The following is a 25895-nucleotide window of genomic DNA, read 5'->3' as shown; positions in this document are numbered from 1 at the left end:
TCAGTCAAAGACCTGTAAAACCAACGCAGCCTGGTGGAAACTACACAGAAACAGGAAAGGAATGCATGAATTTGTCTGTCAGATGGGCTTAAATAGAAATGAATGAGAAATGGAGGGAATATTTGGTCCGGAAACATCATGTGACCACACCGGTGGTCCCTCAGTAGATATAATCACTCATCCATGCCTCTTGCTAGATTGTCTATTCACCTGCCTGAACCCTGTTTTTGATCTCAGCCTGGCCACTTTTTGGACTTGACTGCCTCACTGACTGCCTGCCTGACTATCTTCCCCAAATCATTCCTGCTTGGAAGTTTGGTATGAAATACTTGTACAGTACTAGGGAAGACTATGGCTCATTTTTACTACTGGTCGTGCTACCTGAGGAATAGGGATCTTGCTTGTTGACTCGGCTGGTCCGTTATTTTGTTGATTAATATGTTTCTGTTGCCATTGTTTCTCCAACACAGAGCAAACGTTTCCATTAAGTACTGGTCAGATTGAAAATGCTGATATTCATATTCCTTTGTCAAATATTCCTAAAGAAGTTGCAACAGGTCACGTATATTTAAAAAAAAACAAAAAACCTCAAAAGCTTGTAACTGATAGCTTTACAATCTGTACAATATGTAACACCCTTTTTTATAAGACCCTTGGTTCAAATAAGGAAAATCTTTATGAGGAAAAAACATGAGAGAAACCTCAGGAGGAGCATCAGAGAGCTCTCCAAGATATTCTAGATATTCTACATGCAGCTGTTGCAATAGTCACATGTACAGGATAGACAGAAGGTGCAGTAGTTGCATTACAATGTTAAGAAGCCGAATTACAACATTCAACTAAGAGCTGTAAAGTAAAAGTGACACCTTGATGACCCCTTGACCTAGTTTTCAGTGCCAACGTCAGATCAAAAAGTGTTTTTAATGCTTCTATCAGTCCCAAAATATCATGAAAACTAGCGTCCAGATTTCCATGATATTTGAGTCTTACATTTCAGTGACCCCCTTGACACTTCCTGTTGCAACACAATCACAAGAAATATTAAGACAGTTTAATAGGCAGAGTTTTATAAAATTTACTGAGCACATTAATGCTCACCAAAAGATGACGCATTTCCATTTTGGCAGAGTAAGGAATCGTTGTAAAACATCTATGAATCTTCCCAGCTTGATGTCAACAGCTAAATCTGCTGCTGATCTCTTCACTCACAGGAAACACGTTAGTATGAACGAAGGATCATTGGAACAGTGCAGGACATTAAAGGACCAGTGTGTAGGATTTAGTGGCATCTAGTGGTGAGGTTGCAGATTGCAGCCTGCTTGAATGCCCCTTCTCCACACCTTCCCCTTTTAAGCATGAATTTATGGTGGTTGTGAAACATGCAAAAACATGAACCACCCTCTCTAGAGCTAGTGTTTGGTTTGTCCATTCTAGGCTACTGTAGAAAAATGGTGGTGTAACCTAGCAGACTTTGTGAAAGAGGAATCGCTCTCTATGTAGATATAAAAGGCTCATTTCAGGTTTCTGTCCAGTTTTTGAGTCACCAGCCAAACTCTGAATACAAACCAAGACAATGGTAAAGGTGTTAGTGTTGCACTGCTTATGGATCACACTTTGTAAACCAAGTACAAGGCTTTCTTCTGAATGCACAAATTACTGAACCAATATAAGACTCTTTGTGCTTTGTCTTTAAATGTGATTCTTTCTTTTAAACCTTCTATTGTGCTCTATGTTTCTGCTTTGTTTTAATCCATTTCAGATAACTGGGCCATGAGAGTGATGTCAGACATAACAGTAGATGATAATAGCATGAAAGAAATACATTGAATTGACAAAAGAGATCCCGTCCTAAGGAAGACAGAAAAAGCCCTTCCTCCTCCGCTCTCCTCTCTCCCTTTCCCCTCCTGCTTATCCTGCAGTTATCGCTGTTGAAGCATTTTAATCTGAATTTTAATGATGATTTTATAAATGAGGCTGAGATTTAGTAATTTACTTGAAATGATTACAATTTTTAAATATTTTTTGACACTAAATAGTAACGCTGACTTTTTTCAAGTCAATATTAAATTATTTAGTTACATTGTCACCCAAAAAATGTGGTATTATGTCTAAAAGTGCTGCAGCTCCCACACTGTTCATCTGATAGAGGTGTTAACACCTTCAAAGTAAAGCTGAGAGTGAGCAGTTTAACCTCAGTCACTGTTTCATTTTAAATTCATTGTGCTGTAGTAGAGAGCCAACACAAAAGCCAGGTAGGCATTCCCAAGCCAGGTGAGATATACTACAATCTCTCTGGCTTGTTCCAATGCTTCACGCTCTCCTCCCAGTAAATTTCTCCACAGAGAGGCAGAGCACATCCTAATTAAAATGCTCAGACCATCTCAATTGGCTTGCTTCAAGAAGACGATATCCCTGTTGCTAGGGATCAGCCCAATCACCATGTGAAGGAAACAAAATACTACAATATTCAACCCTGTGACCTTTTTGCCACGAGCTGGCTTCCTTAACCTCCATCTATCCATTCCCCTAAATCAGCCCCCATACCAGCATCAGATGAACCCTGCTGAGCTTTTACTGGGCGGACATCTGTGTTAACAGATGTTGAAACATCCTGAGCAGCTGGGCTGCAGAGCTCTGCATTGATTTACACCCGCCAGTGTGATTTGGCTTTCTCCCTCCTTCCCTTCCATTTTTGCCCTGTAAATGTACAATACGTGTCCATACAGTATATTAAATGAGTAATGCTGCAGTGAGAAGACATATTAAGTCAATTTGCAGTGTTGCCGTTGCTGCTGATAAAGCTACGGCGCTGTCACGTTGTATTTTTGTGTCTTTTCCTTATTTCTTGCCTTTTATTGTTCTTGTTCAACTTCTGTCAACCCTTCTCTGTGTTTCTGTTTCTGTCTTTTTCTTTTCTGGTCATTCCTGTATTTTTCATGCTGTCGATCACAATCAGCGTGACCTCACATCATCTGAGCAGAAATCAAATTTTGTTAATCTCATGAAGTATGATCTACAGAGTGAATGTGGGGTTGAAAGACCTTGTCTGCTCTGGTTATTTTCTTTGTGTGGTATGTTGGTATTGTTATATGACATTTTGTGTGTGTGTGTGTGTGTGTGTGTGTGTGTGTGTGTGCGCGCTAATTCTTTTTATGCCTGTGGAGATCCAGTTCATGTGCTTTTTAAGGTAGGGGAGTAAGGCACCTTGTCATCTAGACAAATTGTCTGTGGTGACTGTCAGACGTCTTCACTAAGACCATTGGTGCCAATACAAGTTGGTCTAGAATCAGATTTTGCTCTATTGGGTGTGTAATGTAGAGATTTTGGGCCTTAGGATAGTAATAGGAAACGTAAACTCATAGAGTTTGACATAGTAAAGACAAAAGGATGCAGTAATGGTTGAATTAAATCTTCATATTCCACACAAGTCTCCCAAAATGCTGTCAGCTATCATGACCTTGATTGAATTCCCAACTCATGACATGTTTTCTACTGGGAGGGAATGAGGTTTTTGATTTAGACATACGTTCCTTATTAACCATGACCAAACGTGTGCTCTAACCCGGGGGTTCACAAAGTTTTTGTTTTTTCTGCTTGGAACCAAAGTGCAGCAGTTCCTCACTCACCCAATGACAAAACAGAGGCCCACATATATATAGAAAGTCATAGCGTAATCTGATTTGGATGATATGACTTCTGTTGCTACAGTTTTATCATTTTGTTACTCTGTGTAATGTCAAGTGTCGTGTATAAAGTGACGTATCTTTTTAAGTAAAATCAAAGCAAATCAGTTCCTCCAACACAAAGGTTCACTTTGTCTTTTCATTTAGATTCAATGTGACATGATTTGGCAGTCACTTCCTTTCTACTTAATGTGTGCAGCGTTATGTGGAACAGGACGGGCATGCATTCAACCGTGGCCAAATTATGACAATGACCGTAAAATTGTCTGAACAGAGGTGGTTAAAATATTTTACCATAGCACTTACTTTAAAAGCATGTCCACTTTAAGGAGAATTTATGAAAGTACATATTTTTAAGACTCTCTCCAATCATCATTATATTTATCTTTCATCATTAAGTTGTATGTCAAATTAAGAGCATACACAATAACTGCTGAAAACCAGCAACTATAACTGTATAATTTGAATATAAAGCCATGTATTATGCAATGCTTTCTTCTCACCAGCAATTTAGAACTATTCTTGAAACAATAAGAACTTTTCACTGTGAAACTTGACCTTACTTTGCCTTAAAAAATCTATAAAAACCAGAAGATTTATCCTCATGAAAACTATAACACAGAGCAGCCTCGCGGTCTCCGGTCTAACATGCTGTCTTTCCCAAAATTACCTCTCCAGTGTTTATTGTTTATTATACAGTTTATTGAGTGAACAATAACTTCAAATATTGTTGGCTTTCTGCATGACCTCCACAGAGAGAATAACATATTTTATCATCTGATTTGGAGGACTTGTTAATCTTCCGTTTAAGCCATATCATCATTACATTGGCCATTAAACCTCAGTACCTGTCAAGAGCAGGAGCTTTATGGGTGCAATTAGTTCACTAAGTGGGATGTTGATGGATGCACATACTCTACCCACAAGTCACAAACAATGGAAATACAGGAGTTTACATCTGGAAACATTAAAGAAAGTTAAGTCATATGTCAGTGATGGTTTAAAATCACTGAAAATAAAATAATAAAATGATACAATGATATAATGATAAATCCTGAGTAAAACATTTGAGATCACTATTTATGAAGTTTCCAAAAATGAAATTAGAAATAACTTTCCAATGTTTGATGCTTTGATGCCTGTTGTTGCATGCTTTGGATTATTTTCTGCAAGAGCAAAAATACTATAAAGTGCTTTCTGTCCTTCATACTAACTGAGACTATCCTGCAGTTTAAGCAATACTCAGTGTGTGCTGTGGATTCAGACATGGAAGGATTTTCTATGCAAGTTTTTTTTTTTTACTTGTATGTATTTATCTTTATCAACATGAAATTGCATTTATATTCATCTGATTTGTTTTACCAAATATGTGTTATGATAAAGCAGAATTGCTGCCCTTCATTATTGTTTGATTTGAGAGAAATGCTTCGTTTATCTACCACACTGACTTCATAGTGAGAGGGTTAGATGGTGGATGGTTGTCGTACAGTGCAAGACCGAAGTCCTGAGTCCTACATGTGATTGGTTTAGGCAACAAAAGCCCTTTTGTTTAAGAGCACAATCCTTCCCTAACAACGTGCTGAGTTCCTAAACGTAACCATAAGAAAAGGTTGCTGTCTTTGCTACTATAGGATATTGTAAGACAAACAACAAAATACAAAGGAGTGTATTTTAGTGATATGTACAGAATCAACATATGTAGATGTTAACAACACATTATCATCCAGGCAGCATCACATTTCCTCCCAAATATTTTTCTTTCCCATATTAGTACTATTGAAACATAATTTCTACCTTTGACCTCCATATTGGTGAAAAGGTGATTTCCATTTCTTCTCAGCTCCATTTTTTCCAACCATCCTCTTTCTCCTCTCCTTAATTCTGAATGACTGCCATGATTTATATTTCCTTTCTTCTTTCCTCGTCTGACCCCTTTTCTCCTCTCCAAACTTTCCCCCTTGTCTTCCTCCTTTTCAACCTTCTCCTCCCGTTCCCTCTCTCCTCTCTGTTCCCTCCCCCTGCCCTCTTCTTCTTCTCTTTAGGTTGTTTGAGTACCGTGGCAGGGTGTCTCCAGTCCCTCGGGTGGTGCCCGTCAAACGCCCACGACTGGCGGTACCTCTGGTACGACGGGTCAAATCTCTGCCAGTCAAACTTCTGGCACGAAACGCCTCCGTCCTCCCCACCAGCAACGGCAACAAACAGAGATGTGAGTTCCAACCTATCCATCCATCTATCTGTCGTAAATCCCCAGTTTGTGTCTCTTTTATCTTCACATTCGAGTCAAAGAGCTAACCATCTGTTTTTCTAAACGCTAAATCTCTGGAAAACGTTCAAGAATTCAAACTGTCGTTTATCAGCACTTACCACACAAATTTGAGGTATTTTCAAAATCCTCAAAGACTTTTTTTAGTCCATCTGAATCAAATAAATTCTTTCCATTATGTTATAAAGATTCTTTGTTATCCGTTTTCCAAGTTCGGACTGTATATTCTAAACCGAATGATGATGTAAGTTAAAAATCACAATGGAAAATAACATAACGATAAATTAATAAAACTTAACATTTTTGTGATGCTGTGCAGATCAGAATGAGAAAGGGGAATGGGTTTACAATGAGCAAAGGACTGGAAAGTATTTTTTTTGTAATTCATTCTTTTTATTGTTTTTCAATACAAAACAACTTTATCACGTACGATAAGAAATGTACCATACAAGTGAAATAGCACAAAGACAAAAAAAAAAAAAGAAATAAAGAAAACATATATGAAACAGACCCTGAAAGTGACCGATATAAACCATCATTTACTATCATGTCATCAAATTGTCTTGATGTCCCTCTTCTTCTTCTTCTTCTTCTTCTATCTTGTTTATTATGTCTTCTCTTATATCTTCCTGACTCTGACGAACTCCTCCCTCCTGACCCCCCTTCATCTATCTTTCAAGTATTTATTTTAAATGTCAGTAGAAAGTTCAAGCACCAGGGCAACTGCTGTCACTTTATTTTTGCATTCTGCTCATGAAACATTCATTTCACATCATGTTCGGATTGTGGATCTGAGAAGAGATGCTGTCGCCCCGTCAGCTCCTTTCACATTTGACTCCGACCTGAACCTCGCATCGTGTTTTTACTCCTGCTGAGTTGCGCTGAATTTCCACATTGCTCACAAAGCAGTTTTCATGTCGCTGATTTGAGTGTCTTTTTGTGTACTCATCAAACTTGCATTTCAGATTCCTTTGAAAAGCAATATCACAACAGAACACACTTCATCCACTCACTTTTTTGGAAGCTGATAATAAAGAGCTGACAGTTTGTACTTTTAGCTCCTGACATTCACCCAGCCAAGAGACAGTCCATTAACCACAGGCCCGAGGGCAGGGTTATTATAGTCAACTAAAACTAAGATTAAAACTAAAACTAGCAATGAAAAAATAATTTAGTTAACTGAAATTAAAATAAAAACTACAATTAATAAAAAAACGAAAACTAAATAAAAACTACAATGAACAATGTAAAACTAACTAAAACCAAACTGAATTGCAGATAAATTCAGTTTCGATGACTTCCTGTCCTGCAGCAGCCGCTATGCTTCGTGGTTAAAGACTGAAATTAAAAAGGACTTGATGATAAACCATATTTGGTGTCACACATTCTTTCACCCTTTTCAGCTTCTACAAGTCAAGGCTTTCTCTTAATACCTGAAAAACTAAGACTAAAACTAAATATAAACTAAACTAAAAACTAGTCAATTCCTTCAAAATAAAACCAAACTAAAAACTAGTCAATTCCTTCAAAATAAAACCAAACTAAAAACTAGTCAATTCCTTCAAAATAAAACAAAACTAAAAACTAGTCAATTCCTTCAAAATAAAAACTAAACTAAAAACTAGTCAATTCCTTCAAAATAAAACTAAACTTAAACTACTAAATCACTTGATGAACTAACTAAAACTAAACTGAAATAAAAAAGAAAACTAAATAAAAATAAAAACTAAAGAACATTTCAAAACTACTACTAACCTTGCCCGAGGGTCGTTATGAAATATGTGTTGGACAACTGAAATCATCCAATCCTGGGTACTAATTACTTTTTCACTTGACTTTAACTCACTATAGCCATTTAATGTCCCACTTGCACTTCGATAAGCAGGGCTCTTGCCTTTTTGTCTATATTGTGAATGTAATTTAGGCGATCTGATTCAAATTACCTGCACATGAATGAAAATTAAAGTGAAATTGAAATTGAAATTGAATGCACAATATCAAGAGAGAAAAGCTTGTTTTTGTGCAACAGTGAGATTTGAAAACAAGGACTTTCATCTAACATATGGCGCTTTTCCACTACACAGTTCCAGCAAGACTCGACTCGACTCAACTCGGGTTTTTTTGCGTTTCCACTAGGGATAGTATCTGGTACCTGGTACTTTTTTAGTACCTGCTCTGCTGAGGTTCCAAGCGAGCCGAGCCGATACTAAATGTGACGTCAACAGACTGCCGGCCACTGATTGGTCAGAAGAGTTGTCGCTGGAAGAGTCATGAGCCGTCCCACACAAGAATCAAACCCGCCATTTTTAAATACCGGCAACATCGTTACAGTCATACGGTTTCTCTTCTCTTGCTTTGTGTGTGACAGAAAGCCACATACAGCAGCAAGTACACCATCGCCTCCATGTCCTCCATTGTTTGTGTTTGTGTCTCATATAAAACGAAGTCACAGCAGTATCCCAGAGCCGTTGCTATGACGACCCCGCCCATGTTGAGTAGGTAACTTTTTGTAATGGAAAAGGTCGTTCCTGGAACCGAGTCGAGTCGAGCTGAGTAGTGCTGGAACTGTGTAGTGGAAAAGTGCCATAACATAGCAGCACCCTGAGAGTCTGGCTCTGGCTCTGCATGTTGTAACTTTGACTCGAGGATGTCCCTGTTCATCCTTTTAGGGAGAGATCTGTTTTATTTTGACCTGTGTGGAACAGATTTGCCACAGAGTTGAACTCAGCCTGGTTTTGTCCACGTGTCACAACGTCAAGGCTTGTGGTGGTAACAGCTGTGTGGAGTTGTTTTGGCATTAGCCAGACCAGATTTCTCTTGATGTTGGCAGTCCAGACTTTATTTTATGAGAACTGTAAAGTGAATAACAGTCCATATTATATTTTATAGGAGTAATAAAGTGAATGACAGATCAGATTTTATTTTATGAGAGCTATAAAATAAATGGCAAAGTTCCCAAATTGTTACACAGGCCAACACAACAAATCAAGCAATTGACCTTTGTGGGATTGTGTCGTCGTGGCAAAACTCAGCAATTCAATCCTCACTCCCCTCGTATCCCCCAGACCCCATTATAGATCTACTCTTGTCAGCCAAATCCCTCAGAAACATATACACTGTAAAGAAACTCTATACATTTTTTCTCACTCAATAAATTAAATCCTATTGACCTTAACCCTGAGTCTTAGAATAGGTTGACTTTAAATGTAATAAAAACCTAAACCAGGACAATGACACTTCTGTTCTTTTAGATCATTTTCTATAATAATTTGTTGATGACTGGTTTTGCATGTCAAGCTGTCTTAATACATAACACTGTATGAATCTTAAATTGGGTGCATGCCTAGAATAAATGAGAAAAAACATATATGAGTAAGCTACATTACTTTATTCTTAACTATGAAAGCTGAGAATGGCCATGCTTGCAATTTATTTTTAATGCTTTTATCTTGAGATCACAAGTTGATTTATCTCGTGGTCTTAAGAAAACAGATGACTTATCATGGGTCTCATTTGTTTTGTCATGACTTCTCCTTTCTGTGTCTCAGAGAGCTCAACTATTTAGATTATAGGCACAAGAAGCCTTCAGGTGGCTCTAAAAGGACACGGGTTCAAATCTGCCACATGTTAGTTCTTATTCCATCTCTCCACCCCTCTTTCCTTTCTCTCATTTAGTCTAATACAATGAAAATGCTTTAAAGGTATTTTTTGTTACTTCTCCTATTTGAAATATCCCATCATGATATGATACAGATTAGTAAAGGTGCTGTTGTAATAATAATGGGTAAATAAGTTGCTATGGGATGCTAAGGAGGCCATCTATGTATGCTTACATGGCAACCCTGATATCTGATAAATTACCTTTTGTTTTGTCATAATAACTGGCTCTTTGTCTTATCTTGAGATAACAAAATAATTTACTTGTGATCTTGAGATAACAGTTTTTTTTAAAAAAACAATTATTTCAAGCAAAACCGTTTTTTTAGCTTTCATATCTGCGCAGATTGTCACATGAAAATGTTTTTTAAAAGTTTAATTAAAATCAAAACTGATATCGTAACTCCATCATGGCAGTGTTAGGGGATATAGATGAGAATAGAAACTTTTAGCTTTAATAGGTTGTGGATTAAGAGATAGGAAGTTTTGTTCACTTTAATCATGCATCCTTTTTTTCCATGCAAAAATGTATTCAAAAGTTAATCTAAAACTTCTGAATAATCTTGTGATATCAGACATCAGAGATCTCCGTCTACCAGCCTGTGGACTTCTAAATGTACGGCAGTTGGTTGAAAGACATTAAGAAAAGCCAATAAACAAACCTACAACCCCTTACATGTTGTCAAGGACAGGCCATTCTTCTCCGTAGTGAAAATATGCATCTGTATTCCTAAATTTGTAATCTGTATCAATCATGTCACCCCTCTACCTCCCTGTGACGGTCAACTCTTTGAGTTAGACACAGCTATTGACACATTGGATTTTAACGTGGTCGTACAACACATTGTAAGAAGTGGCTCAATCAATCAATCAATCAATCTTTATTTGTATAGCGCCAAATCACAACAAAGTTATCTCAAGGCACTTCACACATAGAGCAGGTTCTAAACCGAACTCTTCAGGTTTTAACTTTAAAGAGACCCAACATTCCCACATGAGCAACAGTGGCAAGAAAAACTCCCTTTTAACAGGAAGTAACCTCAGAACCAGACTCAGAGTGGGAGAACATCTGCCTCGACCGGTTGGGGTTGAGAGGAGAGAGAGGAAGGAGAGGAGAGTAAGGAGAGAGAGAGGAAGGAGAGGAAGGATAGAGGAGAGAAGCACAATGAAAATCAACAATGAAGCTAGAAGGTCTGGGACTGGAATCTGTCATCCGGACGTCTACAGGCCCAGATTACCTGTGAGACCAGAAAGCACAGACAACTCCGGGGAAGAAGTTTAGCTTATTGAATGGCTGTGATTAAACTGCTCTACTCTCTGAGCCACTGCCACCCAATATAGAAAGACGTTTGTTATCTTCTATTGTTCCTTGTTGGGATATCATAATAATTTGGTAAGGCACAAAAAAGGATGTCCAACTGAAATTTGCTTCACTTTCCGTATGAACAGAATGTATGCAGTAATAAATTAGTCTCAAGCTAGAAAGACACAAATCAGTTGGACTAGAGGATGACAAACTATTACTGTACATTTCAGGTCATTCACACTGCTACTCATTTAAAAAGCCCTTTTAAGAAGAAATAAGTTAGTTATAGTAAATTGATTCTTCATTTTCTCAATTATTTAGGCTACCATTACACTACAAGAGCATCTACAGTATGTGCTGCACAAACAAGTAGGACCAATCTTTAAATTAGCTGAATTGGCCAACTTCTGACTACAATCCATCTAAGGGCCTTATTGCTCCTCACAGTCTGAACCAAGGCTCATATTTGTGTTACAATGTGTTCATTTGATCTGGTTCGGATTAGTTTCACATGGTGATTCCATGAGCTCCATCCCTCTGTACTTGATATTGATTGGTTTGTAGACAAGTGTGTGACATAGTCATATTGTCAACTAAGCCTTTTGTCACCATTTGAATATTTGGAGAACAACAAACTCATATTGTCACTATATTATAATATTATACTATATATATATCATACTATATATATAATACAGTTTCTTTATCTTCAGGTGCCATTGCCCTGACCTCTCATATCCCATCTGTATCACTCCCCCCAAAAAATATTTGGAGTGTCAGCATTTTTATTCATTTTCTTTCCAGTCAACTTTTTATAACATCATCAGACCATATTTCAATTAAAAACTTGGTCTCCTTCTCTCTCCATGTGCAGTTAATTTTTAATATGTCTCCATGATGATATCCTGCTGGAACTTCCTGTAATTCATCCGACAAAAGCTGAATGAATGTTTTTAGTTTGCAGGTGAGAAACTTCTCACCTGTTAACTCATTTAAATTTTGGTTTGAATCGAACTGAAAAGCTCAAAAGTCCCGACCAAACAAGGTAGTTGTGAAAAGGCCTTAAAACACAAGCTGCCAAACTGTATGTTACATATTATAGACGCTGGTTCTGGATACACACAATAATTTGAGATGGTTATGCTTCGAAAGAAAGAAAGAAAAAAGTGAAATTCAGATTTATTTTATTGATTCATTGTGAGAGGCTTCTACAGCAGCTTAAAGGAACTGCCAAGACCAATAAGTCAGTTTATTAGATCCCTCAAGACGCAGTTCAGATAAAGTCATACAGTACACTGAACTCTATACAAATGTATGGCTATCAAATGCAAAGCCTTCCATATTAGTTGAATTTGTTGACTCTATACATATTGATCCTGTCAGAGACGGCCAAGCAGCTGCAGATTAAGTTGTCAAACATTAACAGTTAAGTCCTCCTCTTGTGGGCCAGAAGTGAGATATTGCTTATGGGTATTATATGCGTCATTAAGTCGACTCAAAGACACATTCAGGACTCACATTTCTTCCATTGTACTAACCTCATGAGACATCCTCCATACTATAGCCGTCATCTGTTCATGTTTATATCAGTGCTTTTCTTTTCAAGCTGTTAGGGGAGTATGGTGCACTTTTAAATAAAACCATCACTTGAATGAGCTCCTGGTATATCACAGCATGTCACACACACACACACACACACAGACACACACACACACGCACACACACACACACACACACACACACACACACACACACGCACACGCACACACACACAGAGAGAGAGAGAGTCTGAACTCAATTTGCTGGTCTATAAATTCTTAACCCTCCTGTTGTCCTTGAGTCAAGGAAGGAAGGAAGGGAGGGAGGGAAGGAGGAAGGAGGAAAGGAAAGGAAGGAAAGGAGGGAGGGAGGAAGGAAGGAAGGAAGGAAGGAAAGGAGGGAGGAAGGAAGGAAGATGGAAGGAAAGTAGGAAGGAAAGGAGGAAGAAGGAAGGAAAGGAAGGAAGGAAGGAAGGAAGGAAGGAAGGAAGGAAGGAAGGAAGGAAGGAAGGAAGGAAAATAAGACAGGGAGAAAAGTGGACCCCTCAGCGGGCCAGTTCTGGCCCACAGGCCGCATGTTTGACACCCCTGGCATAGACCTAAATGTGTTTTAACTGAAACTCCAACGCTGTTATAATTGTGAAGTGCATGATGTGCTAAATCCTGAAACAGCCAGATTATCACTTCATAATTATCTTGCTGTAGTTTTTTATGAATGTGATGGGTTGTAAGCCCGAGTCAAACCACTACGTTGCTGCATTGCTGTCTTCAAATCACCATAAAAGTGAACAATAGGGAGTACAATCATTCAACAATCAAAATGAAAATTCACTTGATTGTCTGCGGGTTGGAGGTTAGAGCAGTACAGGATGGAAATACATGTTTCAAAACCAAAAGAAAAAAAAATGTTTCAAAAGATTGGAACTCAGTGTTTGAAAGCTTGAAAGCTTGAAATCTAATAAAAAAGGTTTTGCAAGATAGAAATTAAGTTTTGATGGCTTGCATGTATTTAACATAGACTGTATATAAGAAATGGACGTAACATCCGTGACGTCACCCATTGGTTTGTGAACTGCTGCTCGGAAGCCAATAGTTTTGAATTTAGGTAGCGCCATCTTGAGAATTTCAGGTGCATGCTGGGAAAAAAAGAACACGGATTCTACTTATATGGGCATGAGGCGGGGCCATGGGCGGAAGTATGGGCGGGACTAACGGCGGAGCGGGGAGGCTGCGATTGGTTGCGAGGGCTGGATCTCAAGGACATTGGTCAATCACCCTGTCAATCACAACGTAGCCACGTAGCCTGCTTTATCGTCAAATATAAAATCAGGGAGGCCAAAATGTCCCAAATGAACATCATACTGCATTGAAGAAGGCTTTAAACTAGCGATTGAGACCATAAACACATTTTGAAAACGTTTACTGAGGTTAGAAATCAAGTGAGAAGTTGGTGAATTCTCCATTGACTTGTATAGAGACGGAAGTCTTTTTGAACACAAAACGGTCGCCCCCTGGTGGCCTTTTGATAGAATGCAGCTCTAAGTTACTTCCGCATTGGCTTCTTTTCAGAGGATAGGTACTCCCCGCCTGGTTTTGATAGGCTGTAAAAAAAAGAATTCAAATGGATTCACATCATTTGTTTTCTTCATGGCTCTTGCACTGTTTTTGAAGTGTTCCTCCAACATATTTTAGGTTAGATTTTGAGTTTCCAAGACCATACCTAATAAGTATTCAACCAACAATTCATTAATTATTGAATTACCACTGCAGATTTCATTTGGACAGCGCTCAGGGACTGATAGCACAGCAATAGGAAATGTCAAATCTCTTCTAAAGACCCACCTTTTTAAATCCACATTGTTTTGTTGTTTTCTTTTATTTGTTTCTTCTTCTCTACTTTGCTTTTATTGATTGTGTTTTCATTCATTCAGTATGGTTTTATTGTTTTAATTAGTCTTTGATTCTGTATTATTCTCATATCAGAGGCTTAAAATAGTCAAATTTTGAGGAAGGTTATCATATGCAAGTCATAACAAAGAGAACAAATAGATTTGAGTGTGTGTGTGTGTGTGTGTGTGTGTGTGTGTGTGTGTGTGTGTGTGTGTGTGTGTGTGTGTTTGTGTAATTTCAGAAATGATGTGTTTATTGAGTCAAACGTCTTTTTGACACCATGTAATAATCTAACCACGTTGTTTATAAAAACAATCAGCTGACACGGTTATACGATGCGTGGAAGAGGATAATCTTTCGGGAATCACTCAAACAAAAATGTCCCAACATTGAAAACAAAAAGCATCTGTTTTATAAACCGAAAGCTGTACTTTGTTCACATGGGTGCACCAGTGAGGAAGCTCTCATGCAAACTCACTTCAAATGAGCGTGTCGGCCAGTTTGGCTTGATGTTCATCCCATAGAGCAGTAGCTGTCTGTCTGTCGCCTCGCAGCAGGAAGTTCAGCATCTGGCTCGTCTGTGTGGTGTTGACATGTTTGTTCCGCGTCTGCGTCTGCGTCGGGTTCCTCCAACTGTTCAGACATGCAAGCAGCGGAGGAACGCAAAAAAAGTTCATTTACTCAAGTTCAGTTCTTGTATTTCCACTCCGCTACATTGCAAAGGGAAATATTGTAGTTTATACTTTACTCTGCTACTGCTACTTTTATTTCATAGCAGCTATACTGTAGTTTCTCTTCAGATCTATATTTTACAAGTATTTTATATTTGTTATTGATTTATAATATCTATTTGTAAGAGATCTGGTTTCACTTTGATATTTTCTGTTGATCAGTGTCAACTGGAACAATTGAGTCCATGTTGTAAAGCAGTGAAACATGAAAAGTTTTTTTTTTTTTTTTTTTTTTTTACATATCTGGGTGGAATAACTAAAACATCGAGAGGGGGCATTTTGCATAATGAGTGATTTTACTTTTGATGCTTTCAGTGCGTTTCACAACTAATACTTATATAGTTTTCATTAAGATTTGGAAGACTTTTTATTTTATTTTAGGCCATTTTTTTTCCTTTATTTGACATGAGAGAGAGAGAGAGAGAGACTGAGAGAGAGACTGAGAGACTGAAAGACTGAAAGTGAATGGAGTTAACTCTGTAGTAGACTGATGACATATGCAGGTGTACTCCACCTTGTCTTTCAGTTTGAGTTACATCACTTTTTACTTTCATCCTTTTAACTTCCCGGTTTTCAATAAAGAACTAAAGCAAAATTCACACCTAATCTAGTGAGGTCAGACAGAAGACAAAAGTTACAATAGTGTGTTTAGAAACATCTCCAAAGATATATCACACTTGAATTTGTCCTACTTTGTCAATTTCTCAAATAACTTTGGTATAAATTCAAGAGGTTGTGATATGTAGCACAATTTTGCAAAGATAGACAGACAGATAGATAGACAGATAGACAGATAGATAGATAGATAGATATATATATATAGGTAGATAGATAGATAGATAAATAGATAGATAGATAGATAGATAGATAGATAGATAGATAGATAAGAATATCTACAAAACCCTAAAAGTTAAAAAACAAAAACAAAGTAAGTAATCAGCTGTAATCAGTAGCCTATTTGTAGGACTGTGATACCCCCCCCCAAAAAAAAAAAATCACTTTGCATTTATTATGTAGAATGTAATTCAATATAAGTGTTTTTATCATCTTAAAAAATGGCCTTATATGTAAACAAACTGGCATTTACAGGGTTAAAATAGAATTTGATATTTATTATCAGGACTGATGAGATAATTCATTGGAAGTAGAAAACAATATTAATTTATAATATTTTTTATGGCAGTAATTTTACACTGACATTTTTGTCCCTAAGGAACTCTAAGTATCATTTACAGTTAAACAGTTTTTGGACAACAATGAAGGTCTACGGCTCTGAGTAATAAGATATATGAGACTCTGGATAAACACACTTGTGAAAAGGGAAAATGTTCTGAAAAAATGAAAAAATAAATAAATCTAAAAAACCAAAACAGCACCCATCTGCCATCCGTGGTGTCAAAGTCATGAGAGGACAGGATCACATATTTTATCACTGCGTGCGATCCCCCCAAATCCCATCATATCCTCATTTAATGCAGGCATTAATGCAGACTTCCTTCAGGTTTTAGATACTGATACATTCAGCCAATAGTACTGTGATTTTATTGTAAGATAAAAGATATTTTTATGGCATCTATGTGCTCAGTTTTATTAAAGATTTTTTATTATTTATGTGTTTTGAATGGCTGTAATTCCTCATTGGGTTCTTAATGTGCGCTCCAGTAACCTGTGTGTGTGTGTGTGTGTGTGTGTGTGTGTGTGTGTGTGTGTGCATGTGTGTGTGTGTGTGTGTGTGTGTGTGTGTGTGTGTGTGTGTGTGTGCATGTGTGTGTCTACAACTGTCCACCAAAACCCAGATGCCTCTCAGCTGGTTTGGTTTGAACTCACATGGTTTCCTGCAGAGAGACATTTCTATTTACAAAGCTAATAGAGACGTGGAGATGAGCAGAGGGCGCGGGAACAGCAGCAGGGGAAGAAAAAAAAAAAAGTAAAGAGGGGAGGATACAAAGAGATGAGATGACAAGAAGACGGAAAGGGTCAAGCTGTGAAAAGAAAGAGAGCACAGCGGGAGAGGGGGGAAAAAATCGACAAATAAATAAGATGACAGGGACAAGAAAGGGAGGAGGAGGACAGGTGAGGTGAAGATAGAGTGAGAACAAGAGAGGTAGGCAGGTAGGGAGAAAAGTAAAAAAGAAAGTCAAAGAACATGAGGACATGATGCAAACAGATGTATAAAGATGAAAGAAAGAGAGAAGAGGATGGAACACTGGATAAGACTAGGAAGAAGGGAGGAAGAAGAAGAAGGAATGAGTGGAAAAACAGAAGCAGAATATAGATATAGGGGAAAGAGAAAGGAAAGAAAGCAAAAATGAGAAAGTAGAAGAAGCGGCAAGAGAGGAGATGAAAAGGAGAAGAGGAGGAGGAGGAGTGGTGGTGCATGTATATTGAGCAACAACCACACACACACACACACACAGACACACACAGACACACACACACAGACACACACACACACACAGTTTGTGAAATGTGGGAGTAATTGTGAGTTCATTGTAGTGAAACAAAAACAACCACCAGATGTGTTGCGTGGCTCCAGTTGTTCTCTGCTGCCACTAATGTACTCATCACTCCATCAGTCCTCCCTTCATCAATCAGCTCTGTCTCTCCCTCTCTTTTTTTTCTATCTTCCTTTCTTCCAGTTTCTTTGGGGAAACCTCCCCTAAGAAATTTTGGATGTATTTTCACAGAATTTCGGTTTTTCAATTTTCATGATAATGGAAATTTGAAAAAAAACAGGTATTTTTTCACAGTCGAGACAGATATTAGCAAGAAAAAAAACAAATGACCTAAGACCTGAAGTAATACTTCACACTGTGTTCCATTAAAAAAAGAATCTAATAAAACCTATATTATGGTGGCGGTGTTTAGCTCAGTGGGTAGAGCACCATGTGTTGAAGCTATAGTCCTCGTTACAGGTGACCCCGGTTCGAATCCCACACCGAGCGGTCCTATCCTGCGTGTCTCTGCCTCCAGTTTCCTGTCTCTCTCTACTTGTCTGTCCATTAAAGGCAAAAAGCCCCAAAAAATATACTTTAAAAAACAAAAAAAAACCTATATTAGGCTTGTATTGGCACCGTTGCTATGGGTGCTCCTCCACCCATAGCAACGGTTTAGCTACTCACTAGCTGTATGTACAGGTACAGTTAGAATTTGACCTCTTATCTCATTGCTACTCTTATTAGTTATCAGTCTGTTTCTTTATCAATACTTTTACTGTTCTTTTTCATCACCAGGTTTTGTTCAGATCAGTATGAGAAGTCATGCCAGTAGTGGATGGGACACAGTAGAGAACTCTGTTTTCTACATTTGGCTTAGGTGCTGTGAAAAAATGCAAAAAGGTGCTGAAGTCTTATAATGGTCGAGAAAACTGGGAAGGTTTTCCATTTTTGGTCCTCTAATCCTTCCTGCAGGAACGTTCAGGCAGCTGGTGGTCATATCATGGCCAAGTTAACAGTCCAACAGTCATTCATTCATAGCGTTAGTATTAAAATCGTCCTTACCTACAAATATTTAGAAACAGTGTTTGAGCATTGGTTGAGAAAAAGGCTCATCAGGGTCTCCACTGCCCATGTAAACTGAAGTCCTTTACTGTAGACCAGACAGCACTGACAGCATCTTAATCCCTTTTTATGTAAAGTATTATTATTTTTTTTTTATTTGATGGTTTTCATCCCTTTATCATAAGGACAAGGCCTGATTGCAAGGGGAGAATAACCATTGCTCCAACATATGTGGAAAAACACAAAGATCCTTACTTTAGCTGATATACTCAACAAGCCCTCATAACAAATACGATTATCTACAACCCCAAACTTGCCAACAGGTATGCATTTTAGATTGGGCTTTTGTAAAGGACACAGACTTAGAACAAGATGCAATAGAGTAGAGAACTTTACCAAACTCCACTTAATTTAGCTCAGTGGTTAGCCTCACAGCTAGAAAGTCCTTGATTCACACCTGAGTCAGGCGACTGAGACATTTCTATGAAGAGGAGTTTGCATGATCTTCAAAAGTGAGCAAACTCCCTTCATGCAGATACAGGAAAACCATGAAGGCAGTCTGGATACCATCCTTATGTCTGCAATGCATGTCCTCTGGCTGCTCCAGAAGGCATGCAGGTATTTGGAGTCCCAGTGGTTAAAATGCTTAAACCTGCTTCAAATCAAAGCAAAATGCATTGGACAGTAAAGCACTGTTTTAGTTCTCAATGTGGCCCCTTTGATGATCTGGTGATGGCTCCAGGATGTAGCTCACGTCTTCAGCCCCCTGTGTGACACTGAGTAGGATCATTTATGGACCGCAACATTTTTTAACAAGTACAATTATTTGCTTGTAAGTTTCTGAACATGTAAATTGTAAATGTGTTGATCGCTCTCAGCAGACTCATTAATCACAACAGTAACATCTCTCTCTCTCTCTCTCTCTCTCTCTCTGTGTCTGTCTCTTTTCTACCAGCGGTGAAAGGTACAGAGATTCAGGCGATCAAATCAGAGCTGACTCAGATTAAAGCCAACATCGAAGCTTTGCTGGGCAGACTGGAGCAGATCACAGAAGACACACACATTACCACCACAGGTGAGACACACACCCACACACACACACACACACACACACACAGGCACACACACAAATCATCATTAGGTAATTATAATGGGTGTAATGAGAACAAGATGGACCTCATGTAAACAATGTCCTCTGATGCTCATAGCCATCAGAAAAACATGATCACAGTCGGATGTATGAAGAACACACAAACTGTTTGATGATGCATACTTAAAAGTACAGAAAGGATAGATTAGAGCCCATTTTAAAGCAATATTACACAAAGATACGTAATCCTAGAGGCTATAAAATAGTTACCTTGCACCAAAAATCAGTTATGAGGTTCAAGTTGGACAGCTATTTTCTTTTTTTTTACAAGTTTTGTAAGATCAATGTCATTAAAGTTTGTGTTAGCTTTAACCTTTGTGTCGTCCTCCCGGGTCAAAATGACCCCGTCTGTTTTTGACGATTCCTTCTTTCCTCCCTTCCTTCTGTCTGTCCTTCCTTCCTGCCTCCTTCTCTCTTTCTTTCCTTCCTCTCTTTCCTTCCTCTCTTTCCTCCCTTCCTCCATCCCCCTTTCTTCCTTCCTTCTACCCTTCCTTTCTTCCTCTCTCCCTCCTTTCCTTCCCTCCTTCCTTCCTTCTTCCCTTCACTCCTTCTTTCCTTCCTTTTTTCCTTCCTCCATCCCCCTGTCTTCCTTCCTTCTTCCCTCCCTCCTTCCCTCCCCTCTTCCTTCCTTCCTTCCTTCCTTCCTTCCTTCCTTCCTTCCTTCCTTCCTTCCTCCCTCCCTCCCTCCCTCCCTCCCTCCTTCTTTCCTTCCCTCCTACCTTCCTTCCTTCCTTTCCTTTCCTTTCCTTTCCTTCCTCCCTCCCTCCTTCCTTCTTTCATCCACCTTTCCTTCATTCTTCCTCCCTTCCTCCCTTGACTCAAGGACAACAGGAGGGTTAAACCGGTATATTATGCATATAAATATGACGCAGGATAGGTTCACTCTCAAGTGTCTCGTGCTCCGCTGCCTCATTCATCTAAAGTCCAACTAAATATTGAAGTGAAAATATTCAGGTGTTGAAGCACTGTGTGATATACTGTAAGACTGATAAAGCTACAACAGCCATGAAAAAGCATATTAAATTACATTGTACTTCATTATGGCACAGGTTCAAACTTACTGATACTAACTAAACTAATTGACATATATATTGAAATATATAATTTTGAAATAGGCCTATTGAAATATATAGTCATTCAGGTTCTTATGAAATAAAAGTGATATGCAAAATAAAATAAAAAATTAACCCCGTTTTAACCCAAACATCTGGATAATCTTTTGACTTCAAAAATGGCCAAAACATACTTGGTGGTGAGCTGTTAAGTGCAATTCAGCTAACTGCTGCACTGGGAGGAAGAGACATTTTTTTGGGAGCTGCAGCACTTTGGATGAATCCCAGCAGTTTTGAGAAGTGCTCTGTTGTTGTTGCACGCAAGCAATTGATAAACCCTCATATCTTGGCAGGTGCTCTGAGTTACATTCAGTCAAAATTTGAAATGTATCAGGAGATGAAACTACACCTCATCTATTAAAGTATTTCTTGGGAAGAAGATATTGCAGAGGTCACTTCAATTATTAATACCATTCAGTTGATCTCTCATGACCTGTATAGAAGCACCTGCTTTCATTCTGTTTATGCACTGATTTATTCATTTAGTGTTTAGCCAAATCAAAAGTTTGGTTTTTACCATGGAAGTGGTTTTTGTGGTTTTTACTGGAAGTGAACTGTCTCCAAGTGTGAGGCTCTGGAGGATAAAGGCAAAAACAGAACCAGATAGCAACCAACTATGTGTCCAGAAGAGGCAGGGGAAAAAAAGGGAAAAGATCTACAGCATCCGCATCCCATTCCTTTGGACCTACTACTGATACTCTCACTGAAATGAATAGAAGCAGCAACTGGCCACTTTCAATCATACTTTCTACCAGAAACGACAAATAGATGATGACCATAATGACCACATTAATCACTAACTAACATCTGGACCAGCTGCTATTTGAATCTACAAGTAAGAAATTTAACAAGTGAAGAACAGATGCCTTATTTGATACGATCACACTGCACATACCAAAGTAAAAGTGAAAATTGAAATCACACTTTAAAAAGGTCAAATTCTACTGAGTTAGCAAAACACTCATGGGCAATCAACACTCTGACATCTGTCCGTGTTGTTTTTAGTGGCTCTAACAGTAAGAACAATTATAGTAAAAACAGGGGTTAACAGCAGGCACAAGAGCACCAGAGCACCCGAGCACCCGAGGGAGGCCAGGAAATATTTCTCCCATCTGCTATCGGGCTGCTGTTCAGACCGCTGTGATGAACAGAAGGCTTCAGATCTCTGAGAGGGGTGTGTTGACCTGTGGGCTGCATCTCTAGAGACCAGGTTACCATAAAGCATCACAGGCATGTTTTATAATCTGTATTGTGTGTATGAAATATAAAACCATAGGTACTGTAAAAGGCAGTGGATGGATGGATACAGATCTTTTTTTCTCCAGATGAAAAGAAAGCAGTGTTGAGTTGTGACCGAGTTACTCTGAGTGTGTGTGTGTGTGTGTGTGTGTGTGTGTGTGTGTGTGTGTGTGCGCAGCCTTGTTCCAGACCTCTGAACCGCTGCCCACATCTGAAACTTTATGGAGGCAATTCAGAGGTCTCCAAATTTTTGGAGACTTTTTTTTTCTTTCTGAGGCATGTTGGAGGCTTATTATTATTCATTAGTGGAAATCTAAAATGTGTAGTACAAAACATGAATAAACAAGTCAGTTAAAGTCAGTGCCAAGTATGTATGTAAACGTTCCCTACAAGACAAACAGCCAGGACATCAGCTTGTTCTGAATGCTTCGTTTTTGTATGGTTATCTCGACTTCCTGCTCGTGATGTCATCAGATCGTTCACACACACCCACAAATGGTGCTTTGTTGGTAGCCTTTATTGCTTTATTGTTGTATATGGGTTGTACATGTTATTGATTATTCACATATTTCTGATCAGTTTCTGGCTTGAACATGTACGGATGAATTTGAGAAGTTTTATTTTGAGTAAAAAAAGGCAAAAAGAAGTGAAATCTGACTACTATTATATTTATTACCTCCATTCACATGCAGCTTCTAGAGACTGAACTGAGAGGCTGCATGAAGTTCCAGTATAAGATATGGTAAAAATCCAAAGATGCAAAGATCCCCAGAATGTTAGTATAGTCCTGCAAATGTGCATGATACATCCTCTATAGAGGTATGCTTAGGCTGCTTCCCCGGCGACCCGACCCCGGATAAGCGGAAGAGAACAGTAACATCCTCTATACAAAATAAAAAATAAAAATAAAAATTATAAAACATATGATAGGACTGGTAGATAGTGAGGGCATAAACATGCAGATACATCAATTTGACAACATATAACTTTTAACTCCAATAACCTCAAAAATGAGCAGAGAACCTGCACAGCTCACGTCTCAACAGACAACACAAAGTAAAATTCATCTGTAGCAGCAGCTGCTGGGCATCGAGGTTCTTCCTCCGGCTGGTACTGTAGCAGGTTAAACGTCGCTAACAGCTTTGCCAAGAATTAGAAGCACCGCAGGAGTCACTGCAGCCTGTCACAGCAGCCTGTCACAGCTGGTTTTATTCTAAACATGAAGTCATCGAGGTGATTATTTTGTATGAAAAGTTTTCTCTAAGTTTCTTTCCTTAAATTTGGAGAGTTCAACCAGTTCCAACCTGTTTTTATCAATTTACACATTTCATATTGTTCTAATATTTAGGTGTTCTTGTGTCTGTGTGTTGGCGCAGAGCTGAGGAAGTCGGACAACTGTAAGAGCGAGGAGGCGTGGCAGGACGGGGAGGAGGAGTCGAGCTCGGACCTGGAGGACGAGGAGGAGCAGAGACAGAACAGCGAGGCTGAAGAGGAAGAGGAGGAGGAAGAAGAAGAGGAGGAGGGAGAGCACACACAGGACGACGACCACATGGTGTGTATTTACATGTGTGTGTGTTTGGGTGTGTGTGTGTGTGTGTGTGTGTGTGTGTGTGTGTGTGTGTGTGTGTGTGTGTGTGTGTGTGTGTGTGTGTGTGTGTGTGTGTGTGTGTGTGTGTGTGTGTGTGTGTGAGGTAAAGTAAGAATAATAAAGTGTGATGAATTTGGCGTGAATGTCAAATTGTGGCTTGGAAGGATGTCTGACAGCTTCCTGCTTCGTGAGGATGTTTGGACGTCTCAGTGAAAAAGATAAGACGACAATCTGATAATAATTTAAATTATTTATTGAGCAATATTTCCCAATGATTTCTGAATTATTGCTTTTTTTTTAAATAATAATTGGGTTTTGGACTGTTTGAAAACACATTTGTTCTGGGAAATTCTGAGGCACATTTTGGAGAATTTTTGTGACATTTTATTGATTGAAAAATGTTCAGAAAAAAGAAATCAACTGATTAGTAGGTAATGAAAATAACTTGGTTGCAGCCCTTTAGCAGTTATTGTTAAGATCTGGGCTCAGCAGCAATTTTCCAGCATTTTCTCGTGGATGATGAGTTTACTTTCTCTTTAAAACCTGCAGAGGTTAAGTCCATCAGCAGCTACACAGGGAGGGAAATACTGTTCATCCTCCATGACTTATTATCTGTAGCAGATATGAGTATATAACAGAGTATATAACACAGAGTATGTTGTTCAGACCAGGCCAAAAAGCTTAAAACAGTCTATTTTGACCCTAACCCTTACTCTCTGTATTTAACTCTTGTGGTATTTTAGATGTTGACTACAGATGACAGATAAAGTTGGTTTGACTCTTTAGAGATTTGCAGTAAACAGCATCAAATCTTGAAGGTGGTTCTTCTTATAAATTTATATTTCCATCCTTCTCTTGTTGCTGTAATGTGAGCTAAACTTTTACAGAATCTTAATCTGAAGCCAGTTTCACAGAATACTTGAAATACTTGTGTGTGTTACTGACTCAGGTCTGTTTTTCTGTTTCTGTTTTCAGGACAACAGTCGCCTATCATCAGAGATGGACTCTATTCACCCATGAGAGGTGAGTATTCCTTTAAGAAATCTGGTTGTATCTCATATATGATGAAGAAATTCACACAAAAAATTACTAAACTACAAGACAAGTCTCTCTCTCTCTCTCTCTCTCTCTCTCTCTCTCTCTCTCTCTCTCTCTCTCTCTTACATGTTACATATGTTATGCCCCAGTCTAGGGATGCCTAGGGCATAACTTCAATAGGCCCCATCTTCCCCAATTCCCAAGTAGCCACAATCAAAATTAGGTTGTGTACCAAAAAAAATTATTTACACAAATCAATAAATACATTTATAGATATAAACAAAACGATCCTATCTAGAAAATAAGAAACATGCTCTAAGAAACAAATGACAAGAACTTAACTCGTTAACTAAATAAACAGGAGAAAACAAGGTTAACAAAACTAGCAGTCCTTACTACTCAAAATAAAGTATCAAAACTAAATCTACTTTCAAAAACAAGACAGAACAGAAATGTGGCCGGTTGGGAGAGGAGGAGGACGGGGAAACCGCCATCTTGGCTCTTTTATAGCAGGTTCCTCCCAGCTGCAGCCAGTCACAGGCCAGGGCATGAACCTCTTCCACCAATCGTAGTCTCGTTATGGCACACCCTCATTTGCGTGTCAGAAGGAAATCAAAAGAAAAACACAGGGCACACAAACAGCAGACCAAAAGAAATTACCAGTCATAACCAGGCGGGGAGTTCTGGTCTTCTGAAATGAGGCCAACGTGGAAGTAACTTAGAGCTGCATTCTATCAAAAGGCCACCAGGGGGTGACCGTCTCTATACAAGTAAATGGAGAATTCACCAACTTCTCACTTGATTTCTAACCTCAGTAAACGTTTTCAAAATGTGTTTATGGTCTCAATCGCTAGTTTAAAGCCTTCTTCAATGCAGTATGATGTTCATTTGGGACATTTTGGCCTCCCTGATTTTATATTTGACGATAAAGCAGGGTATGCATTAGGACATGGCTACGTCCTGATTGACAAGTTGACACATCTCAGTTTGGTTTTCCACCTTCTCAGCTGTCCAAAAAAAAGCTATAAAACAGGCAAACTCTTCGCAGCTGCCATTTTAAATATCCTCATGCAGTGTGAAAGGAGACACTTCTCCAAAACATGAAGGCATGGTAAAGTTTACTGAGTTCAAAGTTGGATAAGGAAAGTTTCTTTATGACTGATCTGACGGAGCAGTTTGAAATCTCCCATTAAAACTTCT

At 38.7% G+C, this 25895-nt stretch overlaps 1 protein-coding gene across 1 annotated transcript in view; it reads left to right on the top strand.

Annotated features, from left to right (window-relative positions):
- Positions 1-24677, top strand: part of raly (RALY heterogeneous nuclear ribonucleoprotein) — a 45174-nt gene extending 20497 nt beyond the window's left edge. The window contains exons 5-8 of the mRNA XM_053315609.1: positions 5726-5889; positions 19524-19643; positions 23446-23621; positions 24633-24677. Of these exons, the coding sequence (XP_053171584.1) occupies positions 5726-5889; positions 19524-19643; positions 23446-23621; positions 24633-24677 (505 nt within the window). The remainder of the gene's footprint in view (positions 1-5725; positions 5890-19523; positions 19644-23445; positions 23622-24632) is intronic.
- The last annotated feature ends 1218 nt before the right edge of the window (positions 24678-25895 follow it).

The sequence above is a fragment of the Scomber japonicus genome, chromosome 3 (genome assembly GCF_027409825.1).
Source record: "Scomber japonicus isolate fScoJap1 chromosome 3, fScoJap1.pri, whole genome shotgun sequence".
Classification (NCBI taxonomy): Eukaryota; Metazoa; Chordata; class Actinopteri; order Scombriformes; family Scombridae; genus Scomber; species Scomber japonicus.
The sequence above is the reverse complement of the archived record's forward strand: the minus strand, read 5'-3'. Positions and strand labels throughout refer to the sequence as shown.